At 51.0% G+C, this 20,850-nt stretch overlaps 1 protein-coding gene across 5 annotated transcripts in view; it reads right to left on the minus strand.

Annotated features, from left to right (window-relative positions):
- Positions 1 to 20,850, minus strand: part of LRSAM1 (leucine rich repeat and sterile alpha motif containing 1) — a 54,863-nt gene that overhangs the window by 15,823 nt on the left and 18,190 nt on the right. For all 5 annotated transcript variants that reach the window (XM_008174856.4, XM_005292644.4, XM_065572468.1 and 2 more), the window contains exons 7-14: positions 20,152 to 20,236; positions 12,467 to 12,588; positions 11,950 to 12,040; positions 9,503 to 9,633; positions 7,020 to 7,049; positions 2,553 to 2,675; positions 1,896 to 2,035; positions 259 to 303 (exon numbers count right to left, since the gene is read on the minus strand). In XM_008174856.4, the coding sequence (XP_008173078.2) occupies positions 259 to 303; positions 1,896 to 2,035; positions 2,553 to 2,675; positions 7,020 to 7,049; positions 9,503 to 9,633; positions 11,950 to 12,040; positions 12,467 to 12,588; positions 20,152 to 20,236 (767 nt within the window). The remainder of the gene's footprint in view (positions 1 to 258; positions 304 to 1,895; positions 2,036 to 2,552; positions 2,676 to 7,019; positions 7,050 to 9,502; positions 9,634 to 11,949; positions 12,041 to 12,466; positions 12,589 to 20,151; positions 20,237 to 20,850) is intronic.

A 20,850-nucleotide genomic window follows, 5' to 3' on the forward strand; every position in this document is an offset into this window, starting at 1 on the left:
CTGCCAGCACCCGGGCCAATTATTGCCAACCATGGATCTGGTTCTTGTGGTGTGGACTCCTGCTTCACCAGGAACCAGGCCAAGACCCAACAAACTCATTGTACACAGGCCACCCAATGGCTGCCAGATGCAAACAACTTTCTATCCCTGCTGACTTGAGCTTGATTCAGAATCATGGCCTAGAGGTGAACGAGTCCATCCCTCCATCCCAGCCGCTCGCCCTTGCCCAGAGGAGCCTATCCTAGGCAGGGCACTTACCTTTCGTTCTCCAGGGATTTCAAAATTTCTGAACTTTGTTTCTGCCTAGAAAAATAAAGCAGAAGGTTTTTATTGCAGAGCAGGGCACCCCTCTCCCCAAGGAGTGGAGTCCTCCCTGAGCAAGCCACAAGCCACTACCACCAATCCACTGGCTTGACCACTGTCCCTGCCTCTGTGCTGGTGGAGCTGTCAGCTGCAGCCAGGGTGCAGTCCTGCTACATGGGGGCAGGAGCTATGTGAGCTCCCCCTCCCCACTCAGGGCACAGGCATCAGTGGAAAAGGCAAGGGGCTGGGCGACACTACCTCTGGGTAGATCTTCCCATCCTCGCCCTCACGGGGGAGCCACTGGGAGGCCAACCCCATGATGGGAGGAGTGGGGGTGGAGCAGGATTCCTTCCTTGTACCTATTTTCCAAGGGCTTGGGCTAGGCGCTGGCCAGAGGATTTACCCCTTGGAGCATGGAGGAGCTTGGCAGCCTTCCTTACCGTTGGCAGCCTCATCATATAACTCCATACACCACACACACTAGCTGGTGTTCCCCCCTCGTGCAAAGCAAGAGGACACACAGTTCCTGGGATACAGCACCTCTGCAACATTTCCCTCCCCTCAGTATCTGGGCTCAGGTCAGCACCAATCCATCTGCAGCTCTGTGCCGAGCAGATTCAGGACAGGCAGTGGGAGCTGGGACACCCAAGGTGCAGCAGCTTCCACCATGGCCCAAACTTTTCTGTTCAGTTATTTGCACCAGGAATTCTGGGCTGAAAGTTTAGGTTTGTCCCCCGTTTGCCAAACACATGTGATCACGCCGCCCTCCAGTGGCCAGCCCCAGTGACAACTGCCTGTGGCTGATTTGCACCTAACAAATTTCAGAGTTCAGACTTGGGGCGGCAGGACCATTTTGGTCATTCAGTCGGACCTCCAAAAACCTCACTAAAGCCAGAGAAGAAGCAAAGACTAGCAGGGCTGGGAAGTGAAACCAAAGCTCAGGTCCCCGTGAGGTGTCTTAAGCCCAAGGCCAGCGCTCTGGGGACAAGGCATAGAGACACCATGTAACTGTGTCCACACTAGAGGCTTATATCCATAGAAAGTAGGACACCTTGGATGTATGGACAAGGCCTTAGGCACATTGGCTAGTTTTGCCCACAGTCTGTACCAGGAAGGCTGTGATAGAATGTGCCTCCAAACAAGGATTTGCAGCACGGAGGTTTCCCTTGGGGTTGTTCTCCAGCCTCACCCCTGCCCGGCCACAGCACCACAGGGATTCACCCTCACTGCTATAATACTATATGGAGATATACCTATCTCATAGAACTGGAAGGGACCCTGAAAGGTCATCGAGTCTAGCCCCCTGCCTTCACTAGCAGGGCCAAGTACTGATTTTTCCCCAGATTCCCTAAGTGGCCCCCTCAAGGACTGAACTCTCAACCCTGGGTTTAGCAGGCCAATGCTCAAACCACTGAGCTATCCCTCCCCGCACCCCTTTCAGTCATTTCTGTGCTGCTTGGGGAGTGTGACTATGGAAAAACCTCAGCGAAATGGACAGGTCACAAGCAGCAGGTCAGCGCAAAATGGGACACAGAGAACTAAATGTGCAGAGGGGCAGCGCTGATGGCAAGGTGTCCAGGGAGGAGGCCAACCTCCGATTCTCCTCCAGAAGCTTCTGAATTCGGCTGGCAATGCCCTGCTCCGTTTGCTTCAGTTGCTCCAGCAGCTTCAGGTGCTCTCCCTCCAGGTTGCGTTGATGCTTTGTCAGACCTTTCTCCAGCCTCACCTGCTCCTGTGGCAAGGGGAAAAGGGAAACTAGCCGAAGGGAGAAGTGACAACTCTGCTGAGCTGTGCCCACAGCCCGTGAGAATCGCGGAGGATGGTGTTTTATTACAAGGAGCTGAAAGGTTCCAAGAGGGTGGACAGGGAGCCTATCCAGAGCTTACACCGACACTGACAGCATCACGTGAAAGCTAGAGACACTAGAGAGAGCATAGACATGCTAGGTCACCTCTAGGCCAGTGCAGGACTGTCCCTGCAGTCCCTGAAAGACCCTCTGGAGAGTCAAAAGGAGAGGAGAAACTGGGAATAAAAATGACAGAGAGCTGAGAGGAGCCCTGTCAGTGCTGCCTCTGGGGGCCCCCTCTGCATGGGTGGGGCCCACATGTCGATACATGAAATGCCTGTTCTGAAAGGGAGCAGGTGGGCAAGGGTCAAGTCTGTCCAGAGCAGGACAGATGGACAGTCCTGATCAAATGTACTCCTCAGCCACAGGCCGGGTGCCAGAGCCTGGGCCCCAGCTGATGTACCTTCTTCACAGTCTGCAGAATCTCCTCCTTCTGACTGCTGCTCTGCTGAAGAAGCTGAGCATGCTCCCTCTGCCCCATGTCCAGGCGACGCTCGAAATCCAGCTTCTCCAGCATCTTCTCTTCCTGGCAGAGGAGCGAGAAGCAGAGTGAGGGTAGGGATCGGCAGCCTGCAGACTATGCCACTATTCAAACCAAGACCCAGGCTGATGAAAACAGTATCAGGGCAATGAGATCCCAACTGTACGTCTAGGCTAAACCAGCCAGGGAGCTGGAGTGCTCAACTAGAAAAATCCACTGAGGAATACACTAAGAAACTGCACCATCTACTCAGGACACTCCCTACACTAACACAGGAACAAATCAACATATCCTTAGAGCCCCCACCGGGGTTATTCTATCTACTACCCAAGATCCACAAACCTGGAAATCCTGGACGCCCCATCATCTCGGGCATTGGCACTCTCACTGAAGGACTGTCTGGATATGTGGACTCCCTACTCAGACCCTACGCCACCAGCACTCCCAGCTATCTCTGTGACACCACAGATTTCCTGAGAAAACTACAATGCATTGGTGACCTCCCAGAAAACACCATCCTAGCCACCATGGATGTAGAGGCTCTCTACACAAACATCCCACACACAGATGGAATACAAGCTGTCAGGAACAGTATCCCTGATGATGACACAGCACAACTTGTTGCTGAGCTCTGTGACTTTATCCTCACGCACAATTATTTCAAATTTGGTGACAACATATACCTCCAGACCAGTGGCACCGCTATGGGCACCCGCATGGCCCCACAATATGCCAACATTTTTATGGCTGACCTGGAACAACGCTTCCTCAGCTCTTGTCCACTCACGCCCCTTCTCTACCTACGCTACATTGATGACATCTTCATCATCTGGACCCATAGGAAGGAGACCCTGAAAGAATTCCACCATGATTTCAATAGCTTCCACCCCACCATCAACCTCAGCCTGGACCAATCTACACGGGAGGTCCACTTCCTAGACACCACAGTATAAATAAGCGATGGCCATGTTAACACCACCCTATACCGAAAACCCACCGACCGCTACGCCTACCTTCATGCCTCCAGCTTCCACCCCAGACACACCACACAATCCATCGTCTACAGCCAAGCGCTGAGGTACAACCACATCTGCTCCAACCCCTCAGACAGAGACCTACAAGATCTTCACCAAGCATTCTCAAAACTACGATACCCACACAAGGAAATAAAGAAACAAAATCAACAGAGCCAGACGTGTACCCAGAAGCCTCCTGCTACAAGATAGGCCCAAAAAAGAAACCAACAGAACTCCACTGGCCATCACCTACAGTCCTCAGCTTAAACCTCTCCAACGCATCATCAGTGATCTACAACCCATCCTGGACAATGATCCCTCACTTTCACAGACCTTGGGAGGCAGGCCAGTCCTCGCCCACAGACAACCCGCCAACCTTAAGCATATTCTCACCAGCAACCACGCACCGCACCATAACAACTTTAACTCAGGAACCAATCCATGCAACAAACCTCGATGCCACCTCTGCCCACATATCTACACCAGCAACACCATCACAGGACCTAACCAGATCAGCTACAACATCATCGGCTCATTCACTTGCACGTCCACCAATGTTATATATGCCATCATGTGCCAGCAATGCCCCTCTGCTATGTACATTGGCCAAACTGGACAGTCACTACGCAAGAGGATAAACGGACACAAGTCAGATATCAGGAATGGCAATATACAAAAACCTGTAGGAGAACACTTCAACCTCCCTGGCCACACAATAGCAGATGTTAAGGTAGCCATGTTACAGCAAAAAAACTTCAGGACCAAACTCCAAAGAGAAACTGCTGAGCTCCAGTTCATTTGCAAATTTGACACCATCAGATCAGGATTAAACAAAGACTGTGAATGGCTATCCAACTACAGAAGCAGTTTCTCCTCCCTTGGTGTTCACACCTCAACTGCTAGCAGAGCACCTCATCCTCCCTGATTGAACTAACCTCGTTATCTCCACACTGATTTATACCTGCCTCTGGAGATTTCCATTACTTGCATCTGAAGAAGTGAGGTTCTTACCCACGAAAGATTATGCTCCCAATACTTCTGTTAGTCTTAAAGGTGCCACAGGACCCTCTGTTGTTTTTTAGAAAAATCCAGTGATTCCTACACAGGAATCCAAACAGCATCAAGAGGAAACTGCTGTTCCAGCTGCCTTGCTATCAACATTTCAGCATGGTCAGAAAGTCATTTCACTCAGTGAGTTCACCCTCTCCCCCAGCCCCACAACATGCTGTATGGAAGAGAGAGATGCAGCAAGGTACTGTTTAGGGTTACCATATTTAAAAAATAAAAAAAGAGGACACTCCACGGGGCCCTGGCCCCGCCCCTTCCCCACTCCGCCCCAACTCCGCCCATTCCCAGCCCATTCCCCAAAGTCCCCGCCCTAACTCCCCCTCCTCCCTCCCAGCCACGCGAAAAGGGCTGCCCAAGCACTACCGGCTTCACGGTTTGCCGGGCAGCCTCCAGACCCTGCGCCCCCGGCCGGCGCTTCCCCAGCACAGCTGGAGCCCGGGAGGGGAAGTGCCCAGCCGGGGGCGCAGGGTCTGGAGGCTGCCCGGCAAACCCGTGAAGCTGCTGGCGCTCGCGCTTCAGGCAGCCCCCTTGCCTCCGGACCCTGCGCCCCCGGCCGGGCACTTTCCCTCCCGGGCTCCAGCTGCTCTGATCCTCCCCTGACTCTTCGGCTCTGTTTAAGAGCCAAGCTGCCGAGCCAGTGCTACCGGCTTCGGGCAGCCCCCTTGCCTCTGGACCCTGCGCCGCCAGAGCAGAGCAGCTGGAGCCGGGGAGGAGAAGTGCCCAGCCAGCGGCTCGGGGTCCGGAGGCAAGGGGGCTGGCCGAAGCCGGTAGCACTGGCTCGGGCAGCTTGACTCTTAAACAGAGCCGAAAGTCAGGGGAGGATCAGAGCAGCTGGAGCCTGGGAGGGGAAGTGCCCGGCCGGGGGCGCAGGGTCTGGAGGCTGCCCGGCAAACCATGAAGCCGGTAGCGCTCGGGCTTCAGGCAGCCCCTATGCCTCCAGACCCTGCGCCCTCGGCCGGGCACTTCCCCTCCCAGGCTCCAGCTGCTGTGCTCCTCCCCTGACTCTTCGGCTCTGTTTAAGAGCCAAGCTGCCCGAGCCAGCGCTACGGGCTTCGGGCAGCCCCCTTGCCTCTGGACCCTGCGCCGCCGGAGCAGAGCAGCTGGAGCCGGGAAGGAGAAGTGCCCGGCCGGCGGCTGGGGTCCGGAGGCACGGGGGCTGCCCGAAGCCGGTAGCGCTGGCTCGGGCAGCTTGGCTCTTAAACAGAGCCAAAGTCTGAGTCAGGGGAGGAGCAGAGCAGCCACGGGAGAGGAAGTGCCCGGCCGGTATTTTTCCCGGACATGTTCGGCTTTTTGGCAATTCCCCCCGGACGGGAAAAAACGGACGTATGGTAACCCTAGTATAGTTAGGCTCTGGAAGGCCAGGGAAATCCCCAGGAACTTCAGAATGCCAGCGGAGAAGGCCGTCAGCAACAGAGTGAGCCAGTCAGAAAGTCTGAGCTGAGGGAGGGGGACTGGGTGACACACAGAGTGAGTGCAGAACATTCATGGTGTCGGCCTAGCAGCGAGGGCAGGAAATAAAGTGAGATGTCACTGGGAAAAATGCATCGGGGGAAAGAATCCCAGAGCCAGAGGCTCAATGAGAGGTGGAAGCCAGAAGAGCAGTAATGTCAGTCCTGGGGTGACAATTGACAGCAAATCAACACTCTGGCTGCAGAAAAGATCACTGACATTTTAGCTGCATGTGCAAAGGAGTGGAGCAGCAACAAGGGCTCTCGCTACAGCTGCAGGTCTGGCTTGGATGTGCACTGGAAGAGCTATATGGTAGGAGGGAGAGGGTCAGGAACAGCAGCTGCTGTGGGGCAGTACTGAGGTATCTCGGCAGAATGGGGCCCAGGGCTGGAGTAGCAGGAGGCTGTAGGTCAGGGCGCGAGTGCTCTGGCACAGCTGAGTGTGGATACGTGTGGATCTAGCCAGGCACCAAAACTCCTGAAGCTTAGAGAGTCGAAAAGAAGTGATGAAAGGGTTGGGAGGGCTTCAGAAAGCATAAGCACTAGAAGCAGCCCTGCTTCTTCCACATGGAGATGGACACATGCTTAACCTGAACTGGGACTTCTCACGCAAATATAGGCCACGGCTGCCAAAACAAACTGATCTGAAAGGAAAACAACTAGTGCGTGTCAGGCAATTCCTGCCTTCAGAGTCAGATGTGGAGTGTGTGTTCTGACGCCTCTCTCACTCAGAGAGCGGGGGGCTTGCAGAGCTCCGGGTTTCAAGGCATTCAGTGCTGGTTTGCTCAACTGGACAGAAAGAGAAACGAGCACATTCAGAACTCCCAGAAAAGGCTTCTGCAGGGACTCTTCCTTACCTTCCTCTTCTCATAATCCAAGAATTTGTTCTGAAAAATAAATGAAATTGTTAAGAGAGAGGTATTTAAATCAGGGGAACCACATTCTCTAGGTAATGTTAGGGCACTCCGTTCCCTCTTCCTCGACTGAGGCTATGTCTACACTACCACTTAATCAGTATTACTTATGTCACTCAGGGGTGTGAATACTCTCCCCCTGAGTGGCATAAGTTATACTGATGTAAGTACCGGTATGGACAGGAGAGTACATGTTGGCAGGAGAGCTTCTCTCACCAACACAGCTACTCCCGCTTGTTGGAGGTGGCTTAATTATAGAGCGGCTACCCTGGAGATTTTACAGCGGCACCACTGTAAGCTCTCTAGGTAGACATGGCCTTGTCTACACTTGCTAGGTTGACATAGCTACAGTGTTTCACACTTGTGAACTCTGTAGCTATATCGACCTAACCCCTGGGGTAGATGCAGCTAGGTTAATGGCAGAATGCTTCTGTCCACCTAGCTACTGCCACTCGGGGGTGTGGATTACCTACAGACAGAAATACCCTTCGTCGCTGTAGGAGGAAGCAGCATAGCTGCTGCTGTAGCGCAGACATGACCTGACAATCTGTTAAATCTGATCAAAGAGGAAATGGTTCGACCCACAGTCACTATTCTGAGAGCATGCTGCCCCTGCCCAGCCACACTTGGGAGAAGTGCCCGTCCCAGCCAGGTGCCACTGAGATTCAGAACCTGGTGGAAAGCAGCATGCTCTGGGGCCACTGAAGATTCAGGGCCAAGCCTGTAAGGGGTGCCTCAGTTCCCTCTACCAGTGCCCGGGGCCAGATTCTCTTCTCACACCGGTGTAAGTCAGGAATAACTCCATGTCTGTGAAAGGAGCCACACTTGGTGCAAAGGAGGAAATTCAGACTCTGAGTCCCAGAAGAACCCAACTCCACGGAAGAGGTGGGCAAGGGCTGTGAACATGCAGAGCTCCCCATTGATAAACCGGGGATAACGAGGCTCATCCCCCTTTGTAAAGAGACTGGCAATCTAAGGATGCAGATATACCATGGGGAAGCTTAGCATTATTGTTACATTTGTACAGCTTGCAGCCGAGCAGTCCGTTTGTCACTTTCGGGTTCTCATGCCCTAGGACAAGGCTGCAATGTCGGGATTGCAGATAGGGGAAATACAAATACAAACAAATCTCTTCATTATTACAAAAAAATAAACGAATATGAGGGTTTTACAGCTACCTACTTTCACGCAGTAGATTTCCCAGCTAAGCTCCCAGAGGGAACCTGTAACTGAAAAGATATCTAGCCCTACCCTAATAGCTAAAGCTGGTCCAATGAAAAAGCTCTTCTCCACACAGCCCTGTACAGGGCTGACCCTGCATGCCCCATACTACACCTCTACCCTGACATAACGCGACCCGATATAACACGAATTCTGATATAACGCGGTAAAGCAGCGCTCCAGGGGGGCGGGGCTGCGCACTCCGGTGGATCAAAGCAAGTTCGATATAACACGGTTTCACCCATAACACAGTAAGATTTTTTGGCTCCCGAGGACAGCGTTATATCGAGGTAGAGGTGTATGTCTAGAAATCTGGGTCCTCAGTTTGCAGTACTGTGGCCCATCTAAAGCCAATGCCAATTAGTTACCATGGAAAGGTTTGAGATGTTAGAGACAGAAGCTGATGGGCCAGATTCTGCTCTCATGTAAATCTGTTGACCACAAGCAGTGATTCTGGATTTACACGGTGGTAAACTGGGCCTAATTAGGCACGTTGGCCTCAAATGAGAAGCAAGCAGTGGGGCATGCTGGTTTGTATACAATACCCCAAGGGTTCAAATAAAACACAGTAGGGCTTACAGGAGAAGGATTCTTAACAGATCTCCCAGCACACTTGTCATGTGGCATCAGTAGCTAATCAGTATCAAACTGAGGCCTACAGAGGCTGACTCCACACTTCTTGGGTGGAGCTGCAGGACTTCCCATTCTAAAGCCTGACCTTTGAATGGGAAAGTCGCCTATATGGAGACTTAATGCTTCCATTGATGCCCCTTGGAGAAGACTCAGAATTTCCCAGTATTGCAATGCCAGGCCACACATCGCATTACACTCTGCGCGTCCCTCTAGCTATCCTGCCTCCTTGCTTTCAAGATGATGACCTAAAATGAAGGTAGTGCAGGAAAATACTAACATGAATATGTATAATGTGCACTGGAAGCCAGTTGCATAGAGCACTTTGAACACCCTGAGCAGCAGGGCTGTGGTGATGGAGCTGTGTTCCAGGGCATCAGGGCTCCGCCACCAACTCACTCCATGACCTGAGTGACTCCGTTTAGCCAAAGGATGTAAGGATGATGCTTCCATACCTCCCAGGCGTGAGAGATCCTGAGGCTTAGTGAGCTAAGGGCATGGAAATCCACAGATGGAAGGTGCTGCAGAAGTGCAAAGTGCGAGTATTCTGCTCTGTATGTGGCTGAGATCCTCACCTGCCACTCACTCTCTTCCTCCATGTATTTATGCACACGTCTGTCGACACCATCCACTGATGTTTCTCCTCCATCACTTTCCAGCACCGGAAGAAGATACTGGGAGGGAGGGCAGTATTTGATTCCCGACTCTGGAAGACACCAGACACTAGGCAAATCACACAGAGCCACCCAGTTACACAACATGTGGGTCAGGGCTGGCCCAGGGAGACTCTGCTTCCAATCACGGTCTCTCACTCCCCACCCTGGTAGAGTGCCTGAAGGAGCTCGCTGATCCCTGGAGCCAGCTAGGAGCTGGCAATGGCAGGCTCTGAAGGAAGTGCTGCGGCTTTGTTCTCACCTAGGAAGATGGCAGCTGTGATGAATGGTCTCAAGCACTGGGGTGGGAGGAGCATTAGTGTCCCCTTCTCCTCAGGGACAAACAAGGCTACTCAGAGTCACCAGACCCACTTCGACTGGGCTGCATGGGGATCAGCCGAGGGGGAGATTGCGCCCAGTTGGAATTACAGTAATTTTACAGTTCTGACTCTTGCCCTGATCGCTCTTATCGCAGGGAGTTCAGCTGAAAGTCTGACTCCATTTAGCACCCCCCATATTGGCTATATAGCTTACATACACAAGCAGCACTTCCTCCCTCGCCCTCTTCTCCCCTAGCAGGCTTAAATGTTTGTGTTTTAATACCAGTCCCTTGTCCTTCTCCCAGGGCCTCCAAGCCCTTTGTGAAATAAACCTGACATCCTCCCATGAGGAAGAGAAGTCACATTGTCCCCATTTTATGGATGAGAAACAGAAGATGCAGAGACCGTGTCTTGTCCACAGTCACACAGTCAGTAACACAGCCTGGAATAGCAATCCAGACTCCATGCACCTAGATCTCTCCTGGGCTCAGGACAGACCACTACAGAGTCCTTGGGCAGGTGTAAAAAGGCAAAAGGGTTTTATCGGGCTGTCGCCCCTTTCAGGCGGGGCGATACCTGCAGCCACCTGCTTCTGCAACTGCAGGCGAGTCATCAGTAGCAAATCAGAACAGTCCTGCATCGGGCCCACCTTTCCCCGGGAAGGGTCTGGCAGCCAGCTGTCTTTCAAGCAGTCTGCAGCCCCAGTCAGGCGCCTCTTTCAGAGTGAGAGCCTATTGCAGGTGGAGTGGGGCAGGGCTGACTGAGCCCACAGCAGCTCATTACCCTTTCCTCGCCAGTGTGGGGTCAGCATATGCCATCCCATTCCCACGCCTATGCTTTAACCACAAGACCAACCTTGCCCCTTTCAGAAATTGGTCATTGTTAGGATATAGATATTCAGGCCTGTCTGTAAAGGCCTATACTTTAAGAATTTAGGTGTATTCTTATCATTTAGCTAGTTATAGAGGTATAAAAGAAAGAATCAAAATCACTTTCTGTATGTGTAAGAGCCTTCTCTCACTGTAACAGTCTGAGGCCTGGTTCTTAGGCTAAGGCCTTCGGCTAAGCAGCAGAAGCAGCCATAAACTGGGAAGTGTACGGTCACATCCTCACATTCCAAACTAGTCACATGGAAATAAGGTGCTATTGGGCTGTTAGGAATACAATCGTGTTCTGATTCCTATCACCTCCAGAGAAAGGGAAGAGCCTAGAAGATATAAAAGGAAACTTAGGTTGATAGTTTTCTGTCTGGTAAGAACTCACTTATCAATAGACACAGCTGGAAAACGCTTATGTCTGTATAGATGTAGTTGTGAAATCCTCCCTTCTGTATTGTTTTGTATGTTTATTTGCATGGTCTCTGTCTGGTTCTGTAATTGTTTCTGTCTGCTGTATAATTAATTTTGCTGGGTGTAAACTAATTAAGATAGTGGGATATAATTGGTTAGCTAATCATGTTACAATATGTTAGGATTTGTTAGGTAAATTTTAGTAGAATGATTGGTTAAGGTATAGCTAAAAATATTACTATATCAATTAGGGGCAAACAGGAAGTAAGTTGGAATTCGAAAATAAGGAAAAAGGAACTTGGATTTAAGCTTGCTGGAAGTTCACCCCAATAAACATTGAATTGTTTGCACCTTCGGACTTTGGGTATTGTTGCTCTCTGTTCATGCGAGAAGGACCAGCGAAGTGTGAGAGTGAAGGAATAAGCTCTCTGAGAGTGAAGGAATAAGCTCTCTAACAGTCATCAATTTCAAAAAGCCAGTAAGAAGTCAATACCCAGCCCGTAGCTCATACTCTGGCTGTCTGCCAGCTACGGCTTACATGCTGTCTAATGTATCTGCCACATGAGCAAAAACACCAATCAAGAGCTCCCTGAGGTACCAGGTACAGCTCATGAAGTACCAACTGCCTTTGGAACATCACGCCTTCACAGACACATTCCTGGAACTCGGGGCAAGACCCGATTGGTATTTAGCTGCAGGTACGCTGTGCAGCAGACCCTTGACCTTTTACCCCCATCTACAGGCTGCTCCCCTTGCTTACCTTTGCACAGGAACTGCTGGACAGACTCTGTGCCAGCACTGCAAACATCATATGGCGGGTAGGTCATGGACGAAGCATCCAGCGTCAGAGTCTCCAAAACAAAGAGCACACAGAGCTCCAGCTTTCATTCACAATCTAACAACCCAGACAGAGTCCCACTGGCTCAAAGCCAGGGGGTCAAAGCAGCAGAAAAGGACAGTTTCACCCTAGAGATTGATCTGCCAGACTTTCATTGCACCTCACCATAACTGAATGGCAAAATGCTTCTGCACTAGCAGGCATCACCCGCAGCCAGCGTGATCTCACATGCACTGTGCATAGAGGATGCCATTCTGTAGAGAAAAAATGGAATCATCCGCACAGTAGGGTGTGTTCCAGCTCCGCTGCAACTGTGTTTGTCACCAGGGACAAGTAACTGAGTCACCATATCCGGGGTCCTCTCACTGACTCGGGGACCCTTGCAGTTGCCTGGATTATGGGTGCCTAAAGCTGCCATTTGTATGTAGGGGTTGCATACCTCCAGCGTGCGGATGTGAGCCAGCGCCTGGGGCAATTCCTGCAGCAGGTTCTCACTGACATCAAGGGTGCGCAAGCTGCGCAGGTCACCCAGGGTAGAAGGCAGTTCCTTCAGCTTATTACCTAGGGAGAAAAGGGACGCTGATTAGTCCACCCCCAAAATCGACCCTCCAGAGAATTCACTCCTTTGAATTGCAAGCCCCTCAGCTGCCAGCTAGTTTGGTATTTTCAATACACTGACTTGAGATTACACTAGTCTGTGAATAAAAATCACTTTGTCCCTACATTATGTACCATACATGAGGGGATCTCAAAACTTGGTGCAAGCTCAGCACATTTTAACACAGAGACCAATGTAGATGCCTCCCTCATAGTCAAGATCGCTCGCCAGCAATGCCACATAACATCCCTGAGGTCACTACAGCAGTTGCTTCCCTGGGAAGGTCACAGTGGGACACAGCCAGCTGGAAGCCAACACCATGTGACCAGCCAGCCCCTTACAAAAGATATAGGGAAGGTGGTCCCTGGCCTAAGAGGTTGACTAGCTACAATCCAGAACAAAAATGTACCAGGTTAAGGACTCAGTGGATTGAGTGTGAGGGGCTTTGCGGAGAGGCAGGGTTTGACCCCTAAGCAGAGGGAAGGGACTCCAGGCTTAAGGAGCAACATGAAAGGAACAAAAGTGAAAGTGGGAGAAAAACGCACAAAGGGAATTCAGGAGGCAGGAGGGGAGCTGAGGAAGGGGTGGAGCTGGTCAGGGCCTGGCAGGAGAGGAGTAGAACAGGGCACTGGAAGGGAGTGGAAGACAATTGAGGGATTCCAAGAGGAGAAGTGCCCAGGGCTGAGCAGCTAGGAGAGAGGGATTTTGGCAGCAGTGTCCAGATTGGAGAGGAACCAGGTGGGGTGCGGGGGGCAGGGCAGTGAGAATGTCACCGTATGGATAAGAGCAGGGGAGAGGCTGGGGCATAGAGACTGTGGACAACCACAAATGACAAGACTTGCCAACAGCCATGATGGGGGTGAGGAGCCTAATGTGACAGCGAGGGCACATGGGGAACAGATGGGGAGGAAGCCAGGAGCAGGCACAAATGCCCCCAGCCCCTGACAGAGGTATTAACATTTAAAGGGACAGTACACATAGAAAAGTTAGCCTTTCCAAACAGCTAAACTGCTGTTCTTGGTCATTTGAGTGAAAACAGCTCTGCCAGCTACCTAGTTCAGAGTGAGACCTAGTCTTTGAGCTTGTGGGACCTCTTGGTTCCAGACCTTTTATTAAACTACACAAACTGTACACACACTCTGGTATGGTTAATGCTTTGTTAGATGCCTTAGCTGGCCACAGCCAGCAAGGTCATCAGGGCCTATCCTGACAGCCCCAGCCTGAGGCTTACCAAATCAGCTATTCCTAAGCACTACAATGTGCTGGGCAGTTCAGCACGCACAGAACCTCCTTCCTTAGTCACATTAGGATCTGTGGGCAGCGATTGATCCAGCAGGGGTCGATTTATCGCGTCTAGATGTGATAAATTGACCGCTGAGCGCTCTCCCGTCGACTCCGGTACTCCACCAGAACGAGAAGCACAAGCAGAGTCGATAGGAGAGCGTCAGCTGTCAACTTACCGCAGTGAAGACACCACGGTAAGTAGATCTAAGTACGTCGACTTCAGCTACGCTATTCACGTAGCTGAAGTTGCATATCTTAGATCGACCCCACACAGTAGTGTAGACAAGCCCTTACTGAGACTTTGAGTCAGTGGGTACATCTCTGCAAAGGGTGAGGGTCTCAGAGTCCAGGCTCCAGCCCAAGTGGGAACATCTACACTGCTAGCTTTAGCCCTGCAGTATCAGCCTGAGTCAGTGGACCCAGGCGCTGAGACTTGCTGCCGTGGGGTTTTTTTGCAGTGTAGATGTACCTTAAGAGAACTACACGCGGTGCTGGAACATCTTAACTCCACTGCAAAGACATGGGATGGGAGGGAAGGATACTGATTATTGGCCTGTGCATCTAAGGGGAAAGAGGCCAGGGTTTCAGCTGAACACAGCAATTACCTAAGCTCCCACACACTCCAGTCCAATCCCTGCTTCACAATGTTCCCTTTATCAGAGTGTTCTCGTGGGTTCTCCTAAGCCTGTGCTACTCTTTAGGGACATTGGCCCACTGTGGCCAAAGCAGAGATACAGGCCTGGCGAATCCAGGAGGATTATTTGGCTGCTGAGTTCTGGTGGGCCTACCTTAAAGCTTGGCTAGCGCAAGCTATTTCCAGGCAGCTACTTCTGCTTGTTACAACACCTGACCTACCCCTCTGCTGCTGCCCACCTCTCTCATTACCTTGCTGCTATACATAGTGTCAGAGACAGGTTTTCTGAGAGATTTCTATATTTATAGCCCCTCACTTCTCTTGTTGCCAGAAATTAGTCTCACAGCACAGAGTCTAGCTCTTCCCATCCCCCACAACACCACACCAAAAGCATTGTCACAACTAAACTAAAATGTGGGTATTTCAATAGCCTACAGCAGATCTGTCAATCCTACCCTTTCTATCAGCCTAGCAGAAAACTGAACCAACCTAGCGCCTGGTTCAGAGCAGGGGGATTTCATAGGAGATCACGGAGCAAGAGGTGCATCAGCGTGTTTGAGAAACAACCCCAGCACTCAAATATTTAAGAGTCATCTTCTGTTTGCCTGACTTCTCCTGTCATGTCCATCATCTGTATTAAGAGTCGCTACATGCGCTCCCAAAACATAGCACTAAGGCCTGGTCTACACTACTACTTTAATTCGGATTTAGCAGCGTTAAATCGAATTAACCCTGCACCCGTCCACACAACGAAGCCATTTAATTAGAAATAAAGGGCTCTTTAAATCGATTTCTGTACTCCACCCCGACGAGCGGAGTAGCGCCAAAATCGATTTTATCATTTCGAATTAGGGTTAGTGTGGCCGCAATTCGATGGTATTGGCCTCCGGGAGCTATCCCACAGTGCACCATTGTGACCGCTCTGGACAGCAATCTGAACTCGGATGCACTGGCCAGGTAGACAGGAAAAGCCCCGCGAACATTTGAATTTCATTTCCTGTTTGCCCAGTGTGGAGAGCACAGGTGACCACAGATAGCTCTTCAGCGCAGGAAACCATGCAGGCCGATAATTGAAAAAGAGCACCAGCATGGACCGTACGGGAGGTACTGGATCTGATCGCTATATGGGGAACTTTGTTCAAAAAGACGAAATGCAAAAACTTTTGAAAAAATCTCCAAGGGCATGATGGAGAGAGGCCACAATAGGGACTCAGATCAGTGCCGCATGAAAGTCAAGGAGCTCAGACAAGCCTATCAAAAAACAAAGGAGGCAAATGGTCGCTCCGGGTCAGAGCCGCGGACATGCCGCTTCTACGCCGAGCTGCATGCAGTTCTAGGGGGGGCCGCCACCACTACCCCACCTCTGACCGTGGATTCCGAGGCGGGGATAATCTCATCAGCTACACCTGAGGATTCTGCGGACGGGGAAGAGGAGGAGGAGGACAACGAGCTTGCAGAGAGCACCCAGCACTCCGTTCTCCCCAACAGCCAGGATCTTTTTCTCAGCCTGACTGAAGTACCCTCCCAACCCAGTATCCAAGACCACAACCCCATGGAAGGGACCTCAGGTGAGTTTACCTTTTAAAATATAAAACTTGTTTTAAAAGCAAGGGTTTTTAATGATTACTTTGCCCTGAGAATTTGGGATGCATTCGCAGCCAGTACAGCTACTGGAAAAGTCTGTTAACGTGTCTGGGGATGGAGCGGAAATCCTCCAGGGACATCTCCATGAAGCTCTCCTGGAGGTACTCCAAAAGCCTTGCCACAAGGTTTCTGGGCAGTGCAGCCTTATTCCGTCCTCCATGGTAGGACACTTGACCGCGCCATGCTTGCAGCAAGTAATCTGGTATCACTGCATGACAAAGCCTGGCAGCGTATGGCCCCGGTGTTTGCTGGCATTCAAGCAACATCCATTCTTTATCTCGCTGTGTAATCCTCAGGAGAGTGATATCGCTCATGGTAACCTGGTTGAAATACGGGAATTTAATTAAGGGGACAGAGGTGGCAGTTCCTACTGGGCTGTTTGCTTGTGGCTGAAAAGAAATCCTTCCCTGCAGTTAGCCAAGCGCAGGGGGGGGGGGGGGGGGGAATTGGGCCAGAGCTTTTCGCATTTGGCTAGCAGGGATCTTCCCTGATACCAGCCATGCGGTGGGGGGAGGGGTAAAGCGATCATCCAGAGAATTGGATGGGGGGGGGGTTAGTTTGTTTTCTGCTGCTGAATGTTAACAGGAAAACCAACGGGCTTTGCTTGGTATGTGGGAAAGGAGGGCGCAGAAGCCGAAAGACAATGGCTTACCATGGTCGCATGCAAGCCGAATTCTGTTGCCCGGACCTGCGTCTGTGATCTCTAGCAGCAAAGCCACAGGCACTCAATATTAAGAGGCAAAATGCGACCTTGCACAGAAATCACATGTGCTATGTAATGTGAATAGTGTTGATCACCGTGAAAGAGTATAAGCATTGTTCTGCAAAATGTATCTTTTTAAAAAATTCTCTCCTTTTTTCCCTCCCTCCAGCAGCTGCAAATTCTTCAAGCCTCCCTCCTCCGTCCCGAAGGCTATCACAGATAAGGCGTCGGAAAAAGAAGACGCGAGACGAGACGTTCGCAGAAATCCTGGAATCCACCCGCTGTGACAGAGCTCATCTGAATGAGTGGAAGGACACGGTTTCAAAGTATAGGAAAGAAGCCAGTGAATGTGAGGACAGGAGGGACCAACGTGAGGACAGGAGAGACGCTCGAGATGAGAGGTGGCGGCAGGAAGATCAGAGGAGGCAGGATGCAACGCTGGGGCTGCTGCGTGAGCAAACAGACATGCTCCGGCGTCTGATGGAGCTTCAGGAACGGCAGCAGGACAACAGAGTGCCACTACAGCCCCTGTATAACCTCCCTTCCCCCTCACCATGTTCCATAGCCTCCTCACCCAGACGTGTAAGAACGCGGGGGGGAGGCTCCGTACACCTTCCCATTCCACCCCAGTGGACAGCCCAAGCAAAAGGCTGTCATTTTTTTAACCTTTTTTTAGTGGCCTTTTCCTTCCCGCCGATCCTCCTCCCAAACCCCACCCGGGTTCCCTCCCTCTTTTTATAATCTATTAATAAAGAATAAATGATTTTTAAACGATAGTGACTTTATTTGGTTTGAAAGCAAGCTGGGGGAAGGGAGAGGGTGGGTCCCTTACAGAGAATGAGTCAATAAAGGGGGCGGGTTTTCATGAAGGAAAAACAAACAGATATGTCACACTGTAGCCTGGCCAGTCATGAAACTGGTTTTTAAAGCTTCTCTGATGCACAGCGCTTCCTGGTGTGCTCTTCTAATCGCCCTGGTGTCTGGCTGCGCGTAATCAGCAGCCAGGCGATTTGCCTCAGCCTCCCACCCCGCCATAAAGGTCTCCCCCTTACTTTCATAGAGATTGTGGAGCACACAGCAAGCAGAAATAACAATGGGGAGATTGGTTTGGCTGAGGTCTGAGCGAGTCAGTAACGATCGCCAGCGACCTTTTAAATGGCCAAATGTACATTCTACCACCATTCTGCACTTGCTCAGCCTGTAGTTGAACAGCTCCTGACTCCTGTCCAGGCTGCCTGGGTATGGCTTCATGAGCCATGGTATTAAGGGGTAGGCTGGGTCCCCAAGAATAACTATTGGCATTTCAACATCCCCAACGGTTATTTTCTGGTCCAGAAAGTAAGTCCCTTGCTGCAGCCCTTTAAACAGAGTAGTGTTCCTGAAGACGCGAGCGTCATGAACCCTTCCCGGCCAGCCCACGTTGATGTTGGTGAAACGTCCCTTGTGATCCACAAGTGCTTGCAGCACCATTGAAAAGTACCCCTTGCAGTTTATGTACTGGGTACCCTGGTGCTCCGGTGCCAAGATATGGATATGGGTTCCATCTATCGCCCCACCACAGTTAGGGAATCCCATTGCAGCAAAGCCATCCACTATGACCTGCACATTTCCCAGAGTCACTACCTTTCGTAGCAGCACCTGAGTGATTGCTTTGGCTACTTGCATCACAGCAGCCCCCACAGTAGATTTGCCCACTCCAAATTGATTCCCGACTGACCGGTAGCTGTCTGGCGTTGCAAGCTTCCACAGGGCTCTCGCCACTCGCTTCTCAACTGTGAGGGCTGCTCTCATCTTGGTATTCTGGCGTTTCAGGGCAGGGGACAGCAAGTCACAAAGTTCCATGAAAGTGCCCTTACGCATGCGAAAGTTCCGCAGCCACTGGGAATCATCCCACACCTGCAACACTATGCGGTCCCACCAGTCTGTGCTTGTTTCCCTTGCCCAGAATCGGTGTTCCATGGATAGAACTTGCCCCATTAATAACATGATCTCCAAAGCACCAGGGCCCACGGTTTGACAGAATTCTGTGTCCGTGTCCATGTCCTCATCACGCTTGTCGCTGCGCTGCCGCCGCCGCCGCTGCCTCCTCGCCTCGTTTTTCTGGTCCTGGCTGAGCATAAACTCCACGAGAACGCGCGAGGTGTTTACAATGTTCATGACTGCTGTCTTGAGCTGAGCGGGCTCCATGCTTGCCGTGATATGGAGTCTGCAGTGTTCACCCAGGAAAAAAGGCGCGAAATGGTTGTCTGCCGTCCGTTGCTTTCATGCAGGGAGGGAGGGAGGGGTGAGGCTGTACCCAGAACCACCTGCGACAATGTTTTTTGTCCCATCAGGCACTGGGATCTCAACCCAGAATTCCAATGGGCGGGGGAGACTGCGGGAACTATGGGATAACTATGGGATAGCTACCCACAGTGCAACGCTCCAGAAATTGACGCTAGCCCCGGAACATGGATGCACACCGCCGAATTAATGTGCTTAGTGTGGCCGCATACATTCGACTTTATACAATCTGTTTCCCAAATTCGAATTATATAAATTCGGATTAATCCTGGAGTGTAGACATATCCTAAGTAGAGAAGAGTTTTGTGCCTGAATTTACGCAAAGGAAATTTCCACACAAAAACTTTGTTAACAAAGGGTTGAGGTGTCAGTGGGCTTTGTACATCAGTAACAAGCCCACAAAATAGAGGAAATGACCGGTTAAGTTGGCATGTGATCTACACCTCCCCTCCCTGAGAGATCACTAGTATCCCACCCAGCATACACAGCATTCCCACTCCCCTGCCCTCTAGTCCTCTTCTTCCGGCCTAGCACCACTGGCATCTGCAGAGACAAAGTCACCAGGCAGAAAGAGATTACTTTGGTTCTCTGACTGTATTTCCCTCCACGGATGCAGGCTGCCCTGCTCTCCTCCCCTCTATGCTTGGGAGATTCAAGGGATGTATAATCTAAATCAGGTGCCCAAAGTGCAGCCATAGGGCGAAATATAGACTGGGGAGCTCTAAAATGCAGTTGTCCATTGCTCTCTCCCTATAACTACTGGTCTGAGCAGGCACAGGACCATTATTTTGAATTGCTGGAGAGCTTGAACAAGCAACATTTTCTGATCATCTAACGAGGAAGATACAAGGACAAGCAAGAACCATGGGTGTGAGAGTTCAATATGGTTTTAAAACATGTAAATTACATGCAAATTAAGAGTTGGGAAGTTGTTATTGATGCTCTCCTGGTGGCCAGCCTTAGAAAAGTTTGCCATACCTTTCACATTGAGGGTCTGGAGCTGGGCGAGGTCCCCTATAGACCATGGAAGAGATTTTAAGAGATTCCTTTCAATGTTTAGGACCTAGGATATTAAGAGAGAGAAGATATTCAAGCGATTCATTCTGTAAGCCTCAGAACCTCTGCTTGCTTATGCTGTGTCTGAGTGCCCACGAGCCCAATGGGTTTAAGAACAACTGTTCGGGTAACAAAGCTCTTGGAAAGAGCCATTGGCCAATCACTCAGGGAGACTTGGGAGTCTGCAGCTGACCAGAAGACAAGAGCACAGTTTTGGCCTAGCTGGGAAGAGCTGTTCTTGGAAGCTCCCACTGAGTCACTTTAAGAGGATTTGTCAATTTGCAGTCCCTAAGGCCATGTCTACATGGACAGCATTGTAGTGGTGCAACTGTACCGATATAGCTGCACCGCTGCAGCGCATCTGGTGAAGACATTCTATGCCGACGGGAGAGAGCTCCGCGAGCATCATAAGCTATATTGGTAAGAGAAGTTCTCTCACTGACATAGTGCTGTGCATACAAACACTTAGGTTGGTGTAACTTATGTCACTCGGAGGTGTGTGGAATATTCACACCGTGGAGCAACATACATTTTGCCGACGCACAGGCTGTAGTGTAGACATGGCCTAAGGGTCTGGCTTTGCTAGTAAGAGACCCTGCAGAGCTGTCCTTTAGGAGCAAG

The sequence above is a fragment of the Chrysemys picta genome, chromosome 18, assembly GCF_011386835.1.
Source record: "Chrysemys picta bellii isolate R12L10 chromosome 18, ASM1138683v2, whole genome shotgun sequence".
NCBI lineage: Eukaryota > Metazoa > Chordata > Testudines > Emydidae > Chrysemys > Chrysemys picta.